Source organism: Catharus ustulatus, chromosome 11, assembly GCF_009819885.2.
Source record: "Catharus ustulatus isolate bCatUst1 chromosome 11, bCatUst1.pri.v2, whole genome shotgun sequence".
Classification (NCBI taxonomy): Eukaryota; Metazoa; Chordata; class Aves; order Passeriformes; family Turdidae; genus Catharus; species Catharus ustulatus.
The window spans coordinates 2848701-2872342 of record NC_046231.1 but is presented as its reverse complement, the minus strand read 5'-3'; the positions used below and the strand labels follow the sequence as shown (position 1 = coordinate 2872342).

The 23642-nt window shown below is 41.4% G+C and overlaps 1 protein-coding gene across 1 annotated transcript; it reads right to left on the bottom strand.

Annotated features, from left to right (window-relative positions):
* Window positions 1-115: 115 nt before the first annotated feature.
* Window positions 116-20962, bottom strand: GPI (glucose-6-phosphate isomerase). The gene is made up of 18 exons (XM_033069846.1): window positions 20732-20962; window positions 16843-16933; window positions 16399-16467; window positions 13555-13674; window positions 11645-11728; window positions 11413-11559; window positions 9662-9733; window positions 8656-8700; window positions 7829-7882; window positions 6873-6933; window positions 5352-5395; window positions 4975-5127; window positions 4537-4666; window positions 4096-4172; window positions 3130-3258; window positions 2648-2723; window positions 2490-2556; window positions 116-1159 (listed from the first exon to the last, which is right to left on the bottom strand). The coding sequence occupies exons 1-18, from the start codon at window positions 20848-20850 to the stop codon at window positions 1036-1038; spliced, it is 1662 nt and encodes a 553-aa protein (XP_032925737.1). The 5' UTR covers window positions 20851-20962; the 3' UTR covers window positions 116-1035.
* Window positions 20963-23642: the final 2680 nt, after the last annotated feature.

Below are 23642 nucleotides of genomic sequence, written 5' to 3'. Positions count from 1 at the left end.
CACTGCTCCATCGGTCCGGTCAGAGAGGCTCAGCCCACAGCACCCACCCGTCAATGAAGCCACACAACAAAGATGGGCGCTAGGGGGTCCCGGCTCACACAGTGTAGGCAGCAGCTTCCTTTCAATGCTTGTGTCTTACCTTTATTAAAGGTGTTACAGAACAATAGCCAGAGCATGCCCGTTTGCTAGCAAAGAGGTTAACAGTAGTAGAGAATAAAAGAGGATCAACAACTTATTGACAACAGGTTTCTCCATTTTTTTCATTATTGTTGCAAGACAGTGATGTTGATTAAACAGTGAGAAATCACTCCTGGAGGACACCAAAACCACATTTATTCTCCAAGTGATCCCAAACTTTTGCTTCACAAACTCTGGAAAACTTAAGATATCACTGTCTCTTCAGGAATTGTCTTCCTTTTTGGATAGCTGTGCACATAGCTTACAGACAAAACAGGAAATCTTTTACCAAGCATCAATAAACTTGCATTTTCACAGTAGCACTGGGAGGAAAAAAAAGTCTGTATCTTGCTCAAAAGGGATGAAATGTAACCAAACAACCTACAGCTGTAGGTCTGAATCTTTAAACACATTCTAGTTTCCAGCATACAGTCGAACCAGTCCAAAATGACAAAACTCAGCTCACTTGGCTTCAGAGAACCTTACACTGTGAGTGAGGCAAATGTTACTAGGGCTGCACTGTAAAGATAAAGTGAAGAAGTTGAACTCATCCATCATACCTTTTATTTTCTAGTATCAGTGACCATCTTTAAGAAAGTTGAGGGATAAGAATTGAGGAATATACCAGCTGCACTTCACAGATTAACAGCCACAGAAATAGAAAGCGACTATAGAATCTCAGGGTTTCACAAAACTAGTTTCATTTGTAACACTTGACGCAACAAGATGAACTGCAACAAGTGAAGAGAACTACACCTGTAAAGTGCTATTTTTGTTAAAAGTGGCTAAAAAAAGCACAACTACAACAGATTTGGGTACTCCGTGGTGAGATTGTCGACATCCTCCAAGTATTTCATTTCAAGCTCTGTGTTTTTTGATAAAATTGATGAGCCCATTTGTTGAACTATCATGAGATGTCACTGGAGCATCTGACTCCAGTTCAGGCTCAATTTTCTTGGCAAGTTGTTTTCCAAGCTCAACTCTGCATTTACAAAAGTAGAAGAAAAAAAAAACAGTATTAGTGCTAACAATTTACAGTATTTGCTATAAGCCATTGATATTAAAAATAGATGCCAGCAAAAAGTAACTTCCTAGTGAACACCCTGAAGTTTTACCCCTCAAAAATTACCGAAGTGTTCATTTCAGTGCCATTCATGAAAGCCTGGAGTTCTCATAGCTCATTAGCTGAGCACACAGCATAAATGACAGGACGTCAAAGCTAACATTTTGTTTTAAAAGTGAAGCAGAGTCTTTTCACCTCAGCATTCACTTGTGTTATGCAGCCTGCATTCAGCTGGCTCCTGTTCCCTGCTGAACACGGCAGTGCTCAGAACACTGATTTGTGTCACCCAAACAATGATCAGCTGAGCAGCAGCCTGGAAGCACCCCCAGCATCTATCAGGAGTTACAGCCTCACTGCCTAAGCACCTGGCATATTCCAAAAGCTTACTCCTACCATGCTCCTGATTGCCAGAATTTATAGCAGACATCAGCTTGTACTAGACAGTCTTCTATTTTCAGGTTTAGTACAGTATTGAATTATAGAATATGCTGTGGTAGCACAGCACCAAAGAACACATACAAAGATTAAGGTAGCTTAGTGTAAATGGATATTCTACTCCTGAAGAGCAAATGTGCTCTTCAAAATAACCCCTCACAGCATAAGCAGGCTGCACCTGAAAAATCTCATTCCCCTATCCTTCTACCTAAGTCTACATACACTATGTTTACAGTTCATATTACTGCAGATGAAAGAACCCGATTAGCTTCTGATAAATTTAGGTGACACAGTGACAGACTTCTGCAAGCTGCTGTTGCACACATGGAGCTCCAGCACAGCCCTCAGTCACAGATGAAGTCTATATGAAACCAAGGGCAGCTGCATACACAGACCTCTGCCAGCAATGTTGTCTCTTCAGCATAGGAAAATTAAGATGTAATCAATCTCTTGCTCCACAGATCTACTAATCTAGAGGTAAAACAATACTTTTTTGCAAGCTATAGGGAAAACATTTTCCTTCCTAGTTCTCAAAGCATGTGTTCAGCCCGCTTGACTGTCTTCCTCACTAGTGCATCTTTTTTACATTCATAGTGTTTTTCTAAATTCAGAGGTCCTTAGCCAAAATTGTTATCTACAAGTCATTATACATGACTAACCTATGCATAATGCATTATGGCATGGAAACCTATCCCCAGAAAAATCTGTTGTCATTTAAAACTATCCCATAATCATGTGTTCCAAGCATAAAACCCTTTTGATTGTCATTTCTCTAACTCATGATAGATTCAAGAAACAAACCAAGGAAACTTACCCCCACTGGTCATAACTGTTAATGTCCCAGACAACTCCTTGAACAAATATCTTGTGCTCATACATGGCTAAAAGCAAAAAGATTTATCAATAAATAAATTTATCAATTTATCAAAAAGTCTTAATTAGCATTCACAGATGTGAAATGTATTTTCTTACCAATGATGGCTCCCAGGGTGAAGGGGTTGAGTTTTGTAAACATGATGGAATTGGTTGGTCGATTTCCCTCAAAGACCTTTCAAAACAAGAGACATATTATCACCTAGCATGCTGTAAAACTCGCATCAGAAACCAGCAGGTTTTATCTTCTCTAGAGTCCACACTAGACTATTTGCATCTGCAGCAAATACAAAGTCCTGAAGGCTTTAAAGGCCTTCAATCATAGAGTTGTATCATTCCCATGTTTTTGTTTTTTTTTTTTTTTTTTTTACAAACACAACAGAAAATGTCTCCAAGCACCGTTGCTGGCTACTGTGGGCTACAAGAAGACACCCTAAAGTCACTAGCCCAGGGAGGCTTCAGAGCCAAGGTGCTGCTCACAGCCTGTTCCAAAAGTCCCACCAAGGTGCCATCGGTGCCACCCCATGCCAGCCACCCCAGCAAAGCCCTCACTGCCATGGCACCTCCCAAGCCCCAGGTACCTTGTGGGGAAGGAGCTTCTCCAGAGCCTCTCCACTCAGCCCAGCTGCCTGAAGCTCCTTGCGAGCCTCATCAGCCGTCTTCCCTTTCATCAAGGCCTCAGTCTGAGCAAGGAAGTTGGCCAAAAGGATCTAGCAGGCAGAAATAAACACAAGTTAACCATTTGCATAGCTAGAATGGGTGCTTGAACCCACTATAAGACCTAGTCTAGACTTAGAAGTCAGTTTTAACACTGTGGCAGTGAAATATGCAGCCATTTTAGCTATTTCTTCCCTCAGAGTGCCAGGAGACTCAGTTACTATTATGTCTCCAAAGACAACCAGGACAGTTTACAGAATCCTGCTCCTGATGAAGCTAGCAGCAAGTCTCCCAATGGCACCAGAGGAACAAGAACTCCACACAATCCTTTTCACTCAGTATAGTCTATGATTTTATCTCATACTACACCATCTCACAGAAAGCCAGGTGCAAAGATTCAAAGGTAACCAGCTAAGATGCAGATGGTAAACTAAAAACTGGACAGGTTAAAAACATTTGTGTAGAAGGCCATCACCCCAGCTATACCATTAGAGTCTCCAAATTTTGTCCTAGAATTTAATACTTGAAAGCTTTATCAGATGGCATCATATCAGGTCTGAGAATTTGTTTCTTCCTATTCTCCAAGAACTACATTCCTTACAATTCAAGGAACTTTAAATACTTAATTGCTCAACTCTTTCCAGCTTCAGTAGACCCACAGGAAACACCACTGAGCTGCCTCAAGCTGTCACTGCAATTACCTCAAACATACCAATGCATTACATATTACTTGCAATTATAATCTAGATATTTAAAAATCTGGTGTGAATGTTGACAGAGCTTTTGTGTATAGCTTCAAAGGGACATTTAGAAATACCACACAATGCAATATACAGTAAGCTGCCATGCCTTGAGCCACAAGAAATATGGTGCCCTGACAAAGGACTTACCTTGTGATGCAAGCCATTTCTGATGGGGTGCTGGGTCTGCACTGGAATCAGGAAGTCACAGGGAATCATGCGAGTTCCTGTTAAAAAAAAAAAAGCCAGGTAAATAATCCTGCAACAGGTAAGTCTTAAACCTTCACTTTTCACCTCACTTTGAGTTACTGGCAGACTGAGTCATTTTTAGAAGATTTATAGAAGAGCATTATTATTTGCAGCAGGGAAAAGTAACATATAGCTCAGTAGTTTCAGCTTTATTTGACCTCCTTATTGTAATTAAAACCTACATCTTGTAGCCTTCACAAGCCACTAATTAAAACCCCATAGCAATGTGATGTTTGGCTAGATAGGAGTCCAACCTCTAAACAAGTGCAAACTGCTGACTTGTGCAGCTTTGTAACCATTCACACTTTAATTCTAGGATAAAGTATTGAGCAGTTTATTTACCTTGGTGAATGAGCTGGTAGAAAGCATGCTGCCCATTGGTGCCAGGCTCTCCCCACACAATAGGGCCAGTGCTGTAGTCCACACGAGAGCCTTTCTTGGTAATGTATTTGCCATTAGACTCCATATCACCCTAAAGAAGGGAAGGGCAGGAACACTCAGTATCAGTACAAATTTCCACACATACTTCAGCTACAAGAAATAGTGCTTGTGTATAGAAATTTTCTAAGCATCAGGGATACAGCTGCTTAATTTACAGACATCAAGATAACAGAGGTATGAGGGAAAGGTCTTTAAGTGCAGAAATAAGCTGAAATCTATTCTTGGCACCAGTGTCTTCAGGCAATTGACTACAGGAATTAAGTGAGTGCAGTTTTATCTGACACATTCAGAACAGTATCGTATCTCACTTGTGTGGAAGCTGTGCTGTGCCAGCCCTACCTGCTGGAAGTAGGCAGCAAAGCGGTGCATGTACTGGTCATAGGGCAGCAGGGCGTGGGTCTCACAGCCGTAGCAGTTGATGTACCACACCCCCAGCATGGCCAGTAGAACCGGCACGTTCTTCTCCAAGGGAGCAGTGTGGAAGTGGTTATCCTGCACCACACAAAGGAAAGTTACACTTCTGATAAAGCAACTGCCATCCCTCCCAACTCCTAGATTGTTTTTATTGTTGTGTTGATCCAGTGAGCTTCCCACCAACTTTCATTTTAATACCATTGAGGATGACACAGAGCTGAACTTTAGAAATCAACCTGCCTTCTGTTTCTTTATTAACAACTCCAAGAGGAACAGATCTGAAATGGGCATCCCACACTCACCATCCAGTGGGCTCCTGCAAGCAGGCTCTCAAAGTTGTCAAAACCTAAAAATGGAAAGAAGTTTATTTGTATTTCCTCTTACAACTCAAACTTGATTTTTCTTATAGAGAACTGTGAAACAGTTTTGATCCCTTGTATGCAGCAAGGCTCCCAACTACTAATCAAGTTAAAAGCTGCACTTAGACTTCTCCTGAATTTTGCATCCCATAAGTCAAACATTGGCCTATGCTTAATGCCCAGACTTCAGAGCAAGTCCAACTTCATGAAGCATAATTCAAAAACCTTTGCCTAAAATCCCCATTCAGGCAGAATGAGCAATCAGAAGGAAAACAGGAGCCTTTAATACAGAGCCTGCTTTGAGGCCACATAGTTTTTTAGCAATTTTGAACACTTAATCAGAGCCAGTGGGAGACACATTCCCCCCAAAAAACAAGGCAAGGTTAGCACAGCAGGGATTTCTGCACTGGTGTAGGAGAAACAGCTCTAATAAGATATTCAGAAAGAAAAACACTACCCCTTCCTTCCCTGTTCTCTCAATTCACCTGAGCTTTCTTTGCTTTATAATTAGGGTATTCAAAATCTCCATTCACTTTCGCAAATGAATAGCTTCACTAAGGCTTGCCTTCCCTGCAAAAACAGAAGTCCTGATTCTTACATAACAATTGGGAGGTGAAATGTTTGGACTCAAAGCAGCAGCTCTACCTATAGTCAGGCCAGCTGTGGGAGTTGAGCAGTCTAAGAGAGGAAGTGCAGATGGGCTGGCATGTCAGCAGTCAGCACCACATTTGTCTGACAGCAGCAATGAACAGTTTATTGCAGATGAAACAGTAAGTGCCAGACTTGTTTATTTTGCTCTTGTAAGAGATTTTTCTACACATGAAGACACCTATTTATATAATTCCAAAAAACACCAAACCCTATGTTATTCTTCTAGCCCCAGTCTAAGGGAATTCTAGCTTTTGTCTAGAAAAATAAATTACATTATAACTTTAGACTTTAAACATCTGAAAGCAGTGATAAGGGAGCAAATGTAATCATCAGGCCCCATAGCCAACACAAAGTACTGGGAACAAAAAGAATTAGCAGCAGAAGGACAGAGTTAAGGACGCTAAACAGAGCTCTCATATGCAGAACCAGAGACAGGACTCCAGTGATTGTGTGTGTATACTTACAGGCACTAAACACTACTTCAAGCTTGGGAATGCCAGTTGCAAGGTCTGATTTTCAACACTGACACAGCTTTATATAAATCAGGTACTTTTGGTTATGTGACTAAAGCAATGCAATTTGACTACTTGTCCAGGTATGAGGTAATTTCCAAAACTATTTGCAATACTAAAATATCAACACTTCTGTTACATTCCAGATCATTTTTTAGCACCCACATCCAACCACTCAAGAGTAGGCAGCAAACAGTATTTGCCCCAAATCTGATTCACAATCCACTACTATTAATGCACCCCAGTTACATTCCTGAAGCAAACAAAGCAATTCTTAGCATGACATCACAGGAGTACCTACCAATATGCAGGGCAATGGAGAGACCAATGGCAGACCACAGGGAGTAGCGGCCACCAACCCACTGCAAACAAGAGATGGTTGAGATAGAGAAGTGCAAGGCTTTTACATTCAAACTATTAGAAAACAGCAGCATGTGCTTAGATTGTTCCCAGTAAAATAGATACTCTTTCTGGTGACAGTTCACTGTGTAAATCTGGCATAGTCAAGGGAACCTGCACTTCACAGTGCACCCTAATGAAAGCTTTTTTTTAGTCTGAAGTTATCCTACTTGACCAATTTTTAGAACATCTGTTAAGTAGATAGCTTGACTCCTGTTCACTTCCAAATCCTGAATTTTCAGGTTGTATAAGTGCTTTCATAATATCACTCCTCTACAGGGAAAGCCAGCTTCAGCAAAATTCTGACACTTGGGAAAGGTAACATTCCAAATAACTTCTGAACAGCAGTTCATTTGTCAGGCAATTAAGTCAACGAGACATACCCATCTGTTTCTAATTATGTATAAGGACCAAGACTAAGGGCAGTATACTTAAAATATGCATCTGCTACAAAATCTCCAATCAGGCTCTTACTTCTGACATCTGACCTTTACCAGGCCTAGGTTATATACCATAGACACCAACAGGCAAATGTCACAGCTTATAATAACTACTTGAATAGAGCAAGAAGCCAAGACTATCTCCTGTTACTCAACAGCTGATTGGACATCTAAGAACATAGACCCCTCTTCAGACCTTTGACAGGAAGATTTTAACAGAATGGGCAAGAGTTCTCAATTTGCCTTTAGTTAAGGGTTTTCAGATATTTCAGTGCACTGAATACAACCCCTATAATTTAGGAGTTGCTTCTTTAGAAATTTCTTCTAGAGTTTCCAGACGTCTAGTCTGAATCCTCTTACTTGCTTCAGAAAAAGCTAACAGTTAACATCTACCACATAGTATCAGACTTTTACTTACATCCCAAAACTCAAACATGTTCTCTGGGTCAATTCCAAAGTCTTTAACTTTAGGCTAAAATAAACATGAAAAAACACCATAAGTAAAACCACAGTCATAAAAAGCTTTATACCAAACAAGCAAATACAAGTTTGGTATCTATTAAATAAACAATCCCACAACTACATCTATTTAAAAAAATGCATAGCATCCATCACAAAAAATACATTTACATCTCCAGAAATAGTTATCACTATTCACTGTTAAAAACCAATGGCATACATTCATTTTCTGATGAATCTAAGTGGCCATATAGTTAAAGCTGGTCTGACATCCAGTGTACATTTACCAGAACTATAATGTCAGTCCCTGACAGCCTGCCAATGACTGCAGTGTTCTAATTGCTGCCAGTCTCTCTGCTTCATACTTTTGCATGAAGTACCACATCAGAGTGTGCTCACCATAAGCATTTTTCAAACTGCGTGCACTATTTCAGCTCTTACCTGAAGTTCAGAGCAACATTTGTTTATGTAACTCCATTCACACACAACTTAAGCAATTAGAGGTAACACCCATTAATAATAAGTCATTTCAAGCACAAGAACTCAATTCCAGATTTAGAGCTCTAGCAGAAAAAGTACACATCTATAATCAAAGTCCAGTGTTAGTACAGTTAAATACTCTAGAAGTGTTTCAGTTATTTTGAGTAGAAGAAAAAGACTTTCCTTCAAGAGGAATGCTAAAATTTGGTATTCAAGCATCCCAAAGGATAGGCTTCCTTACTACATTTTAAGTTAAGGCTGCCTTAAAGGTACATAGGAAAAATTAACTGGATTGACTATACTTACAGCATTGGTAGACAAGGCAACAAAATGCTTGGCCACAGTTGAAGGCTTAATAAAAATAAAGACATAGTTAGATCTAGAATGTTAACTATTTTCATTTCTGGTTATAAAGCTGATCTGTTATCATTTAAACAAAATGCTGTTGACTGTCATCAGCTATCAATTTGAAAACTTATTGACATTCAGTGTGGGATTTAGCAGTAAGAGAACATTGTGATGATATTCCCATCAAACCCTCCAGCAGCATTCCCTCCAGAGGGCGGCACACCCTCTTCTTCAGGGCCTGTTACCAGCCTGGACACCAGCACTGCAGCTCTGGAGCAGATGGTGCTCAGTGTACACCCACTGCCCTTACAGACAGGAGCAAAAAACCAAGACAACCAGAATTACTGATAAATGTCTTTCAGGTGTTCTGGTAAACAAAGAATTGTCTGAACAGTAGGGTAAGAAGGAATTTCAAAGCCCAGCTTTCAAACTAAGCACAGGTACCCTGACTGGAGCAGGTTACAGATACTTAATTACCTGAACTGGCAGTAACTGCTTTTTTTCTTTTAAGAATTAGAAATAGGAGAGAACGAGCCAAATACTAGGTTTCTATTCATAGCACAGCCATCTGCCATAGAAATGTCAGTGTACCAGTCCAACCATAGTTTCATTTGTTTTTAAAGATTTGGCAATAATTTAAAGGCAGCACCACACACACTACTCTTGTATTTTCATTACCAGTAGTTCTACAAAATTATTGGTTAGCTCTAAGGCAAACACTACACTATTACCTAACAGACAAGATTTGGAGAACAATGCATGAGAACCATTTATAATGAGAAACTAGTGGGTTATCATTTTGTTTGGACAAAGCATTACCAAAGCACTAAAATGATCTAAGTACATCATTTTCTATGTTTGAGTAGTTACTGGTTCTGCTCCAAAGCACACAGAATGACCAGGAAAAAATTGCACAACAAAAACTGCTGCATTCTGTTACTTAAGCTACACATCTTAGACTTACATCATTAGCTGCACGCAAGAACCACTCTTTGGCCGTTTCTGCATTGGTGATGGTTTCCTGTGTGGTGAAAGTCTGCACAGGGAAAAGCAAGCAAATAAGTAAAACACTGTTCTTAAAATGGAAACAACTTCAGGTTACTAAAGCATATGTTCAGATAACCAGGGCAGAGTGATTCTAGAAGTTCATAAAACACAATATAGCTAGATTTACCCATCTAGTTGCAAACTAGTATGTATCTGAAATTGGAATAACTATTCTCTATCTCCTGCCTTTCCACTCCCCAAACTGTTCTGCAAAACCTTGAGACTAAAGTCATCTACTTTAGTCTTTTACTAAAAAATTAAAACTTTTACTGTTCAACAAAAAACTACTAATTGAACATCTAAACAGGATAACCCAGCTGGACTGTCCTATTGTCCTTCAATTCCTGCTTTTTCATGGAAGAACACTCATTTCTACCAAGACTCTTGTCATAACTTTTCTTTTGCTGATTAGAAGAAAGCATTTTCCTGCTTCATGAAGTGTGCACAGAAGTTCAGTCATGCAGTTTTGCAAGTATCTACAACCATTCTGATTTATTCAGCCATCAAAATTTAGCTTTAAGGGTGAACACTAGATTCATCCTACTCTCATCCATCTCCAGAAATATTTCATTATGAAGCATAAGCCTGTTATGGGAAGAAAAAAAATGCCATTCATCCTCTTCCAAATATATCCAATTATCTAAGTACAGTCTGGCAAACAAACTCAAGTGTTACTCTTTCAATTTGGCTGTTTTCTAAGCCTTTGAACCGTGATCCCTGGACTCAATTATCCCAAGTGACCATTAGTATTACTTTGTGCAGTTTCCTTATTACTCCATAAGCTGTTGCTTGGCTGCAGCAGTGCCAAGATAAGATAATGAGCACTGTGCAGAGCATGGCCAGCACATGTTCATTTACTGCACATTGTCTCCAACAGCAGAAAGGTTCTACTGTGCTTTACAAAGGAAGGCGACCCAAGTTACATAACCATGAAGTCTGTCTCCACCTCTTTGCCCTGCTCAGACAGAAGCATGCCTCAGAGGGATAGGGCTGCTGGCAATTATTGCTTACAGAGTAAGTTCTCAGCAAGGCAAGACTTAAAAGCAGCTATTCAGTCTGTAATCAGAAATAGGTGTCATCTTATGAAGTACCAGCAGACTATCTTTACCTCTTTAAGTAAAGCAGCTTAGTATTTATAGTGCTCAAGGAACTCAGCATTTAAGTTATTTAGGTGAAGGTGTTTTGTGACTACCCTATAGAATGGAGATTCTTAAAGTACTTGCAATTCATTAATGCAGAAAGTACCAGAACACTTAACAAGTACACTGTACATAAAGGACCAAAAGTCCTTTTAGAATGAAATAATATCCAGAATTCCAAAGAAATAACTACATTGGATCCTACACTCCACCTACAGAGAACCGTAGGACAACAAACTCTTGTGAATAAAGCTAAAACTTGCAGTGATTGAGAAATAAACCCCAGACAACATGAAATTGTTCATGTATCTTATTTAGGTTAACTCTCAGCACTTGACTTACAGATCCCCAAGTATTTCAGCAGCAAGACAACCTCGTACTTCAAGTTTAGGAAGAATCACAACAGGCCTGTTTAGGAATAAACCATGCTGAAAAACGCTGATCTAGATATTCCTGTGGACAGCCCTCTCTTCTGACTGAATTCTTCAGAGGCAGAGCAAGCCACAGGCAGTGCTTGTATCAGACATACCTTTGATGCAATGATGAAGAGGGTAGTGTCTGGTTTGAGTTCAGCCAGGGTTTTGGCTATATGAGTACCATCAATGTTGGATACAAACCAAACACGAGGGCCGCCCTTGGAATACGGTTTCAAGGCTTCAGTTACCATCAGAGGGCCCTGGACAGAAGCCACAATTAGATTTTATCCTCACTGTAAGCATGTACACAAAGATGGTCAGGGTGTACAGAAGTCAAGGGCTTACCAAGTCAGAGCCACCAATCCCAATATTGACCACATCAGTGATTGCCTTTCCAGTGTAGCCCTTCCATTCACCACTACGGACCCTCTGCGGCAAAAAAAAAAAAACAAACCACAATGACCATTTTATTCATACACTACAGTTACTGATGTTAACCCTGGAAACAGGTTTTGTTTTTAGGTATTGTTATAGAAAGCTGACAAAGACAGTTTTCAAGCCTCTAGACCTTCAGGCCTCCGCTCAGAGCTATCTTCTTAGCTAGACATCACATTATGTCTAAGATAGAAGTAAAAGCACACAAGAGCAAACACTTGATGAAATTGAAACTCTCCCCCTTCTGTGTGGACTGCTGTAGCATTTGCAGTGTTTGCTAAGGCAAGAGACATCTATTCAAAAATTAAAAAAAACTTGGGCATTAAACTATGTGCAACAAATATTTGAACTCAAAGCAGTACTTCGAGTGTCTTTAATTGGAAAGAGCTTCATTAACTAAACTGGAAGACAGTCTGAATAAAACCACAGAAATAAGAGATTTATTAGCAAACTAAAATTCTAAAAGCTCTTCTCTTGCAAGTATGCTTTGCATTAGGATTTATTTCTGGGTTGCACCTTAACAGCACATGAAGTTCCCACTCTATTCCTGTTCTTTAAGCATCACTAAAAATTCCAAACAAAATTACAATTATTAACAAGCTCTACATTGAATTTTGTCCATCATCCACCACCCATACATTCAATCTGTTCCAATCACAAAAGCAATCCTTCTGGTATCATGAGTACTTCCAAGTACATTCTTCAATTCTAAAGCAATTTTTCTACATAGCACATGCTGATACTTGCTCTCCTTCACTACAAATGTTTAAGCTCTTAATTTTTTCAAACAAAAAACCCCTTTTTAGTAACAGCATTCCTGTAACCCATTGATAATATTGCCAGAGTCTTAAAATCCCATCTGCTAAGTCAGTCAATTGAAACTAGCATCTTTGTTAGTATTTTCAAAGAAATTGCTTAATATGATTTTTATTTTGCAGAGAAGATACAGCTGCAGCAAAGTGATTCACATGTTCTGATAATTGAAACCACAGAGCAACCAAGAGGATGGCACCAATGAAAACTCTTGTTTTGCACTACCAAAACCTTAGTCACCTAGAAATTCTATGGTGGCAGACACCACAGAATATCCATGGCATTCAATTCTCACAGCATACGAGGAAAGTACCAAATTCACACCAACTGGTGTCAGTTATTATAGTTTTGGCATTTATCATTAACAGAACAGAATGCAAGCTCATTCTGCACAGGTTAGAAGTATGAGCTGGCAGTGAAACAGGGCACTACTACTGGGTAAGACTCCTCACAACAGCAACCAAGCAAGCCTAGGTGTCCTCACAGCCTTGTTTAAAATGCATTAAAACTACCCAGGTGGGTCTTCTGCAAACAGAATAGAATCAAAGTAACTTGACCTAAAACCAGAAGGCCCTTAAAAAACATCTTAAATAGAGCATAATCAAATTGCAATTGAGCTGGGAACTTCTACTGCTCTCCTAATTTTACACAAATGTAAAGAGGCAGTTGCTACCTGGTGCAGACAATTAGTTGAAAAATTAGCAGTAAAAATAAAGCAGTATTTGAATGGTACTTAATTTACAAGACTTCAAAAGTACACACAAGATTACTGCTCAAAGAGCAAGATCTAGAGAGCTCATTAAAGAAAAATCCAACTGGAAACAAGGGGAAAAAAATGGAATCAATAAAATCAGCTCCAGCTCCATGCTTGAGCCAGAACTACTGTAAACCTCAAAGAAGGACAATTCATGTGAGCCAGTCTATAATCAACACTTCACAATCCACATGTAAGAACCTGGTTGGGTATAGGACAAATGTATAAACAATAAGTTATGGTGGTACTATACCTGGCAGAAGTGTTTCATTTTGTCCAGCACTTTGTTTACTTCTGGAACAACATCCTTCCCATCCACAAGGATTGGCACATTGGAGCGATTTCTCAGAGCAATGTGAAGCACAGCTCGGTTCTGAAACAAGGGGAAAAATATCAAGATGAGGCTCTTTCCAAGTTACACCCCAGGGCCTCAGATGCCTCATCCAGAAGGCAGTACAACCATGAAGACTTAAAAATCCTTTAGATTAAGTGGGATTAGTAGAGCAGTGTTGTCAGTGTGCGTACATACACACAGCAGTAGTTACCTCAATCACCCTCTCACTTCACCGACTCAATGCAGGGGGCTTACAGCAGCACAATATACAAAGTAATAGTTTACCTGGGGAAAAAAGGCTCAAAATCCCTTTAAAAGCATTTAGAGATTGAAGCTCAGAATCCAGCAATATTTACAATGCAGTGATCTTTATTTGGCATGCTTTAGGTACACAAAAATTAAATTGTTTCTTATTGATGACAATACTAAAAAAATCAATTACAACAAGCAGCTGGAGTTATTTTCTCAATTATCCTAAGTAGTCTATTTCATATAGGAAGAGACATAATATAAACATTTGACAAGAAAGGATACAACAGCCACATCCCTCTACTCATTGCCCACAATTAAATGCTGCCTGAACACTTGCACACTAAATATGTAGGCAGTGGTTGTGCTACAAGAAAAAAAGAATCTCTTAGCATGCACAATTTTATGTTACTTCTTCACAGTTACACATAAGTCAATGCACTAAAATCTGGCCTGTGGTTCAGTTGTTTAAGAGTTTAACAGTTATAATCCAGAATGAAGGAATTAGTCAATAGTAATGAACAAATTTAAATTGAATTAGTCTGCTCTACCTCACTATTTCTTACTACAAGGAGAGGCACTCTGAGACAAAGACAACATAGAAAATATGAACTGCCAAGTTATGATTTAAATACCAAATGCTAATTCAAAAATCATTGAGTTTGTGGTTACTGATTTGGAATACAGAAACCTCTTTCACTTGCTTATTAAAGTATATCCACTCAAATTCAGGGTGAACAGAACTTTTTTCTTGCAGCACTCAGGCATGGAATGGTGTTTGGTAAGTACTGCTCACTACCAGCTTAAAGGATGCTTTGTCTAATCAAGAGAAGGTCTACTTGACCTGATCTCTATGGTTAAAGCAGAAGTATTCTCTAAACACAGGTTGTGAAGACTATCCCATGACGAGTGGTCAGATGAGTTACCTTTTAATGCTCTTTGCACCATATCAAGCTCCAAGTTCAAACTCGTCAGGGACAAACTCCTGGCAGTGACACACATGGGTGCACTATAAAGAACTTTCACATAAGCACACAACATGCAGCCAATGCCTGCAGCACCAAATACAGACAAGTCTAAAATACTTCAGACAAATATCCAAGGAATGTTCTAAAGCAGATCAAGAGCAGTGGACGAGTCAGTTCTTGCCATCAAGAAGCTCCCTTATGTCTTACTGCTTTAGGTTTATTCATGCTGTCTGACAGCATCCTGCTTAACACCTGACAATTTCACACTGTCCACATGCTCCTATTCCAGAGCCAAACCAACCTGGTTTGATATTCTACACAAACAGAACAATTAGGCAAACCTTAGATAAGTAAACTTCTGATTTGGAAAGAAGTAACTGAGAAACAGCCTAACAAGAGGTGTTTCTAGACTTGCAAGATACATGAAGTGGTATCAAGACATTAGGAAACGAGGGAGCTAGCAGCAGAAACCAAACACATTAGAGTTTGATATTGTGTTTAAGTGCTTTCTGTGAAAATTGCACCTGAGACTTCAACTACTACACCTGCTCTCAATACACAGTGAAGAACAACTCCATAATATGCAGTTAGACATGGGCAGTGACAGGCAGTATCAGACAAAACAACCCTCTAGACAGATTTAAGACTCCTCACCCTTTCCCTGCCTTTTTTTTCCAGTAGCTGTATCTGCAAATTGAAGGCATTAATACAAAAGGAACAGGAACCATTCCTCCAGTGAAACTGTATCTGCTTCTGTGTTTTTTACAAACGTGAATCATTCACAAACAATACAATGTCCAACAGGTGAGTTAATTTAAGCAAACAGCTTGTGCAATAGCTAAATCATTCAACAGCCAACCCAAAGGAAATACTGGTTTCTCTGAATTTGCCTCAAACACACTAAGTAGCCCTAATTTTTAATGCAGGCTAATCAAACCCACTCTACCGTTTTCATCCTATTTTTAATATCAGCATAAGTACAGTTGGCTTTCTATATGTTTTAGTAAACACTTAACCATAACTGCAACCTTCAGATTTACAAAAAGAGGAAGGTACTCATCCTCCTACTGAAATACATGGCTAATTTCTCAAGATTGTTTACAGTCTTGACTGTTAAATGCACCCAAAGACAAGTAGCATCACAGCACAAAGCAGGTGGTCTTACACAAGCCTCCCTCACACCCTCTAGGCAGTTTACTAAGCTTTATGAACACTAAAGCCAGGCAAAAGCATGTAAAGGATACCCGGAATGCAGTATTCTGCTCCATGCCCTTAGCAAGGCCTAACTCATCTTCCTCGCCACAAAAGAGGGAAGAGAAAAAAAATACCACAAAAATCTCTAAAGATGAACTGAAAGAAAGTGGTCTTTTTAGTAAGAGCTGTAAAATTTCTCTTTAAATAGTGCAGTAAACATCACAATCACTCAGGATTTCAAAGGAGTATTTAAAGTAAGTTTTTTCAGGACTTTGCTTACACAGATGCATAAACATCCGTAATACACAGGCACAACTAAAGTGGAAAAAACCATGGACAGAAATAGCCTTACCTCAGTGAAGTTGATCTTCTCGCCACTAAACATGCGCTCTCTGGCACTTTCCACACCTCTTGACTTTGCCTGAGAAAGGTAAATATAGATTCCTCTTAAAATAGTGGAAGTCAACATGCATTATAAAGGTCCAGCTACATTAAAGAATATGAACATTAAACACAAGACAGGGAAAAAAATTATGATAGATTAAAAGACCAAGTAGATTCTAGGTTAGAAAAAACACTTCTCTTTTTTAAAAGCAAGTATTTTAATGCAGATATGCATTGAAAAATGGCTTTGTAACCCAGGGCTAGACATCAATGCAAGAATTTGAATCCTGCCAAGATTTGTAAACAGATGCCTTTTAACTTGTATGTTAGTTAATGCTTATAAACAGTGCTAGAATAGTGAGTTGCAGGTAAAAGCTATTTTGTTCATTAATGCAATATTTTAAATAGTTACCAGTTCTATCAGCATTTTCATCACTTCTTCTGTAATAAGGTTCTTGGAGTAATCCAGTAAGATATCCCCATGATCAGTATTCAGGGTCAAGCTGTCAAAACCAACAGGTTGTTTAATTGCACATTCCTGAGGGGTGACTATTTTAAGCAAGACAATGGTAACTTCGCTATAGATTACAAAATAACAGGAATCCTAATTATACTAAATCAGTAAAGAAGATGTGAGTGACCAATTTGCCCAACAAGTTCCATAAAATGATTTTTGAAAACCCTGTTTTTCAGCAATCTGAATTACAGTGTCCACTTTCTGCTTGTGAAAACCCAAATACAATGAAGTATATTTGGTGCATAGTTGAACAATCACATTGTTTCCACTGAACCACTAGCCTAACCCTTCAGAATACAGGCACTTGTAGCTTCACATCAGAAACGGTAGCCCAGCAGAAACCAAGTGAGCCCATTTGTATTTACTATCCTTGTATCTATGTGATAGGTTCTGTAGTTCCTCTAGTCCTTCATTATTTTTTAAATCAATTTTTCTTTGCAAATATTTCCAAACAAATCTATACCACTTCTCTAACTGAAGAGCTGAATTCTGTAAGTCAGCTTTTGATAAAAGCACGTTTCTCTCCCTGTTGCTCCACACACCCCTCACAGGAAATTGCAGCCACCCAAATTGTCAGTGTTTCTGCCTTGTTCATTGTCCCACCTGCTTCTTTCTCAATACCTGAGCACAGAAACATGCTCTTATTTTAGCCACCACACATGCCAGAGCCCTCACAGGGACACACACAACAGCACAATTGTTATTTGTACATAACATGACAGAGCAGGCAGGATTCTTCAAAGGAAGAATAGAGCTGAACTTGCAATAACAGTAATAACCAGCAAGGCCTTAACATTTCAGTGGTTTCATTTACTGTTAGCTTCATTAACTGTTCATTAGCAGTAACATCATTTTTGTGGTCCTAAGCACAGTCTTAGAACCATGTTTCTCAATTAAGTGAGAACACAGACAAGCAAGGAAAAGCAGTATCAGTGCTGTTAGGCACCCCTCTCCTCAGCAGGCTCCTGACACCCTGACCACCCAGCACTAGGATCCCTGGAGTATGGCTAGCTAATGGAAGGACTGGTTTGGCCCACCTACCACGATTGTTACTCATAGATACAGCACACAAGAAAAATAAGAACAAGTCTTTGATATTTGATGCAATTTATTTACAGACATCTCAGACTTGAACACATTTCACTAATGTGAAAGACCATTAGCATACTAACACTCCTCCAGTTCAGAGAAGAACTCATGAAATTCTCCTCTTTTAAGCTGCAGATGATAGCTTCTTCCAGTGTTCTATCCACAAAGAAAAGGATTTCATGTTTACTTGACATGTCTTCCACCTACAATTCATTATTTTACATATATGAATGAAATCAATCTCACTAGACCTAGGAGACAAAATATCTCATGAAATTATGGCTGGATTCCAGCCATTGTTCATTTGAAGAAACTGCAGAGATGCCCAAGACTTTTCAGGCAAAATCAAATCAAGTAATGACTACCAGATTTAACTTCCCACGCACAAGGTGGAGCACAGAGTGTACAATGTAATCCTGTGTTAAGCCCTTCTCCCGAGGGATCCAGGCACCCTTTGTTTAATAGAAGCCCCAAAGCCTGCAGCTGAGCTGTGTTCTGCCCAAGTGCCCACTCTGCAATGCAGCAGCTCGTGGCAGTGCTGCTCAGGGGGGGACAATAGCCTTGTCACGTAAGCCACAGCCACTTCTATGTGATGCAGACCTTAACCTGCAGCACCTCCATGATTTCATCTCCCATCACATTTTCCATTTATACTGGTGGCTCTTATCCTAGATAATGGACAAGCCAAGCAGCTGGAGCGTCATTCTTGCACTTTATCTGCATCAGGGGTACCCTGGTATCTCCTACCTGCTGAGTTTTACGATGGCTGCATCATATGTGTCCCAACCCTTTCAAAACCAGCAGTTTCCAGTGAACAACCCATGTTGATAAGAACTCCTGATCCTACCTGACCTTACCACCTTGGGTGGTAAAGAAGGCAAAGATCTCTTACAGGTGTGACTATACTCCTTATCAGGAAAAAAAAAAAAGGACAAAAAGAAGAAATTATCTTCTGCATCAATGTTACATGATATGATGCAGTAAGTGAGTGTAAGGCTCACTACAAATAATACTAAATAGATACTTGTGCCCAGATATAAAATATTCAGATTAAAAACTACTCGCACCAGTCTGAAATTCCTCAGAAACCAGTATCAGGAAATACTTTCACCTGGGTAGAATTTCTCTTTTCCTTCTAAAGGAAGGGAGCCAATGATTTTACAGCAACATCTAGCAGAACTGAAAGATATTCATAAACCTTAATTTCACATGAAGGAAGTTGCAAACCACACAGAGCCATGTGGCCAAATCTCCAGACTACTTAGCGTTCCAAGAGATATTAACTACCATCCTCCTGCTGATCTGGCTCAGAGTGGCCAGCACTGCTAAGAGCACCAGTGAGCTGTCAGCTCTGCAATTGTACTTTGCTACGAGGAAGTTCTCCTAGACTAAAATGAGACTGCTTATCAGGAAGCAGGACAGAAATAATTAAAAGAAAGGATTAAGATAGATGAAGTAAACTTAAGACACTTTAACTGTTTACTTTTGGGCAGCACAAAAGGACAGAATTAGGAGAGCTATTTGAAATAAATAACCTCAGTAAAGACCACTTCATCAAAAAACTGGAAAACTCGCAATGGGAACTAAGTCTATTAGTGAGGATCTAGCAGATTTATTAAGCTATTACTGATGAATTTCTTTACATTATAAAATGCCCTGTTAAAAGGGCCAGGCGAAGTCAGTATTCCAAAAAAATCTAGCATACTTTTTCCATTGAGGCCATATACTGATACGCAAGACTTCAAATACAATCTTTAATTACAAAGTAAGAATTTCCTAATTAACTCAAAAGGGGGAAAAAATCCCTTTCCGCAGGACAGTAATGAAAAGCTTGAAGCACGCAACAAGTCTTATCACAACACTCTAGAACGGAGGGTCAGTTTATCTCTTTTACTCAGGCTCACTTTAAAACTCAAATCTGGGATGCAGCTCATAATATTAGACTTTTCCGATTGCTGCTATAGTGTAATAACGTAACCATACATGTGCCTTCCCAGCATACAGGAAATACACTGTCCCACTTTACAAGATGAAGGGCTGAATGCTGTCACGATGCTTCCACTTGTTACTTCCTCCTCCATGCGCTGCAAGGCATTTTCTGTAGCGGCGATGGCGTGAGGCGAGGGAAGGCTAAACCCCCTCGCCAACCCCGCTGCCCGTCTCAGGGCAGGGTCGTACGGGAGGAGGGGGCTCACAGAGATGCGCGGCCCCTCGCGATTCTATCGCGGAGCTTATCATGACTAAGCACGGGGTGCGAGAAGGCAGCGAATGCCGCCCCACAGTGCGGCTGTGCGAGCGCAGCGGGCGCTGTGCTGCCCGGCACGTACCCTGCTGCAAGGATGAGTCAAGGGCAGGCGGCGCGGCCGCCCCTTGGGGGCTGCGAGCAGCTGCCCCCGCCCCCGGCCCAGGCCCCGGCGGCGCTCCGGCCCATGTGCCGGGCCGCCATCAGCCCCGCCGTGGCGGGCACGGCACCGCGGGTCGTGGGCCATCCGCTCCCTGCCGGCCCCGCTCCCGCCGGGCTGCGCGGGGGGAGCGAGCGGAGCGGGGTCACGGCAGCCCTGCCCGCCCGGGCCCGGCCGCACCGCGCCGCACCCCTCCCGCCCAGCGCGGCCCCGGGCCTCGTACGCGGCACCCGCCCGGCGCGGCAGCCCCAGGGCCCGCTGCCCCGCTCAGCCGCGGGGCCACCCAGCCCCACCTGAACTTCTGGAAGCGATCCTTGTCGGCCTCGAAGAGCTGCCTCAGCACAAGCTTAGAGGAGTTGGCCTTGTGCCACTCTACCAGCTTCTTGAAATGGGGGTCGCCGGACAGCGCCATGCCCGTAAATCTAGCAGGGAAGGCGGAATGAACCGAGCCAAGCTCACGCTGCCGCTTCCGCTTTTATAGCGGCGACGCGGCCTCCTGCGACCGCCCCGCCCCGGCCGGGCCCGGCCCGGCCCCCTCCCCTCCCTCCGCCGTGGGATTCCCTCCGTGCCGCGCCAGACGGGGAGGAGCGGCCTGCGGGTCCCTGCGCGGGGGCGGCGCTGGCGGGGAGTGGGGCCGCGCTCCCGGTTGTAGCTCCCGTGTGAGGGAATCGCGGTTTCCCCGTCACGGCGCAGCGCTCCCCGGGGCCAGTGTCCGCCCGCCCGCGGCTGTGTGGGGCCGACAGCCGCTGCTCGTGCGGGGGCGCGGTGAAAATACCGTCCCGTGTCGGGCTGGTTTTACCCCCAGCGCTCGGAGGCGGCCTCAGCACCAGGCGGGGACAGGGCTGCGTGACATCCGCGCTCCGACAGCCGCGCACCGCCGGGGCAGCGGGGCCGCCCGGTGTGCCAGACTCCTGCCCGTGTCCCTGTGTGCCAGACCCCTGCCTTCATCCCTATGTGCCAGACCCCTGCCTTCATCCCTATGTGCCGGACCCCTGCCCGTGTCCCTGTGTGCCAGACCCCTGCCCGTGTCCCTGTGTGCCAGACGCAGACCCCTGTCTGTGTCCCTGTGTGCCAGACCCCTGTCTGTGTCCCTGTGTGCCAGACCCCTGTCAGTGTCCCTGTTGCCCTCATCCCTGCCTGCCACCCCGTCCACCACACCTGGCTGAGCTCTGGGCAGGCTGGGGCAGGCAGAGCAGCAGCTGTGCCATCCTTGGGGGCAAAAGCTGTTCTGGGCACAAAGCAGGATGTTGTTTAAACATGGGTGTATAAAGGAGTTTGTCAAATTCCAGAGATTGCATTCTGCAGCTTAGGGGAGCAAATCCCAGTGAAATCATGTTTTAAATACCTAAGCCCCTTTATGGATTTGGGCCCAAATCAGAGTCACAGAGCATGAACTTGACTCGGAGCACTAAAATCACAGCCCAAGTCTTAAGCTGAAGATTCAGCATCTTGTCCTTGCCGCAAAATAAAAAACATTCATAACTGATCTTTAACAAAAGTCCTTCTATACCTCACTCTTGCTTTGCTTCTAAAGTTTGCTTTTTCTGACTTAAAACAACCTTTTAACAGAGCAAAAAATTTTTCTTCAGCAAAATAAATCTTAATCACTTGATATATTCTCAGGTTTTTTTTACATTTTTAGAGGACACTCAGCCTCGCCAGTCATAGGTTTGGACAACTTTCCCAAGACGAAGTTTCTTCTTTCATGCCACCCAAATCTATCTGGCTATTTCTCAGTGCATGTCATTCCCTGCATGCCTTCATGTAAGACAGGAAAATAAAATGGCAAAACTTAGAGTTGATTCCATAGAGGAGAACATAAGTGCCCAGTAGGTCTTTAAGAAGATGTATCATGCACACTGCCATGTCATCTTTGCATATTTTCCTTCCTATCCAAAACCTTTAGGATAAAACCCTGAATAATCACAGGCCCTGTTCAGTAGGAACTGTATACCAGTTGTAACCTGTGATGCAAAGTTCTTTGACTTAGTAAATATCTCCTATTAGTCACAGGGCGAAAGCAAACACCCTTTTAAAAAAAGTTAATCTTACTGACAGCATTTGATATTCAACCATAAAACACTCCTGACTCACCTGTCAGATTTTTCTCAAATCAGGGGAAGCAGAATTCATTAAAGTGTTCTTTCCACATCCCTATCAAATCCAGGAGTCTCATACACACATTTTCCCAAGCTTCTCTGCTGTTACTAGCAGTGTTACTGTCGCAGACATTGTTCTCAGAGCACTTTCACCTCTTTGTACTGATCAGCCAAAGGTCTGCCACATTTACACACCAACAATCACTTCTGCAGGTCCTCCCAGCTATCCTCTTGTTTTAAAAATTATGATAATGTCTCAATTTTGCACCAACTTTTCCACCTTTATTATTTCAAAACTGGCAATTCACATCCTGCCTTTCACTGTAAAATTTGGATGGTGTTTGAGCTGTTACTCTCTTCATGTTCAGGATTTCACAGCCAGGTTACAAGACCTTCTAAAAATTTTTTGACAATTCTTAATTCCTCATTCATTACTTTACTTCTTTCCTCTGGCCACTTCACTTTTCCACTTTATTTCTAAACTATAGAGTCACATTAGCTTCTTACTGCTCTGATCACAAGAATTGTTATTATTGAAATAGTTCTTTCCCTTTTCACACAAAATATGAATCCCATGGCCTTGTGCAGCACAGCTGCTCAACTGTATCTCAGTCCAAGTCTGAATTTCAATTCATTTATTTTTGACTGAGACACGTGTCAATTTTATTTTCCCTTCCCTGTCTTATTTTATCATAGTCCTTGCACTACTTGAATTATCTCAAAATCCTCTATATCTTAAACCTCAAAGATCTTCAAGTTTATCTGACCCATTCCCAAAGTAAACAGGAATTTGTTAACTTTACATCCCAAGTGTGCAAGCATTCTTATGCTTAATTGTATCTGTGCAAGAATTTGTAGGTTCGGGTAATCAATAAGGTAATTGATAATCTATTGATTCTGGTTCACAGTAGGGACAAGCTGACTGTGACATCCCAGCCTGGCTACCAATTCTACCTTCTAGGACACTGATTTGGTTACCCATAACTAATATGCCTGCTGCTCACATAATGTGTATTCCATTGTCTTTCTTTTGTAACATTTTATTCTAAGATTTCGAGATATTCTTTCTCATTTCACTAACCTTAAATTATATAAATTGTCATCT

Excerpts from the sequence above, each read along its gene's own strand:
- GPI (XM_033069846.1), bottom strand. The coding sequence starts at position 20,850 with ATGGCGCTGTCCGGCGACCCCCATTTCAAGAAGCTGGTAGAGTGGCAC. Across the intron at positions 4,667-4,974 it reads TTGCTGCCTACTTCCAGCAG|GGTGATATGGAGTCTAATGG; the intron begins GTAGGGCTGGCA and ends TCCCTTCTTTAG. Across the intron at positions 2,724-3,129 it reads AGAAGCTCCTTCCCCACAAG|GTCTTTGAGGGAAATCGACC; the intron begins GTACCTGGGGCT and ends TTGTTTTGAAAG.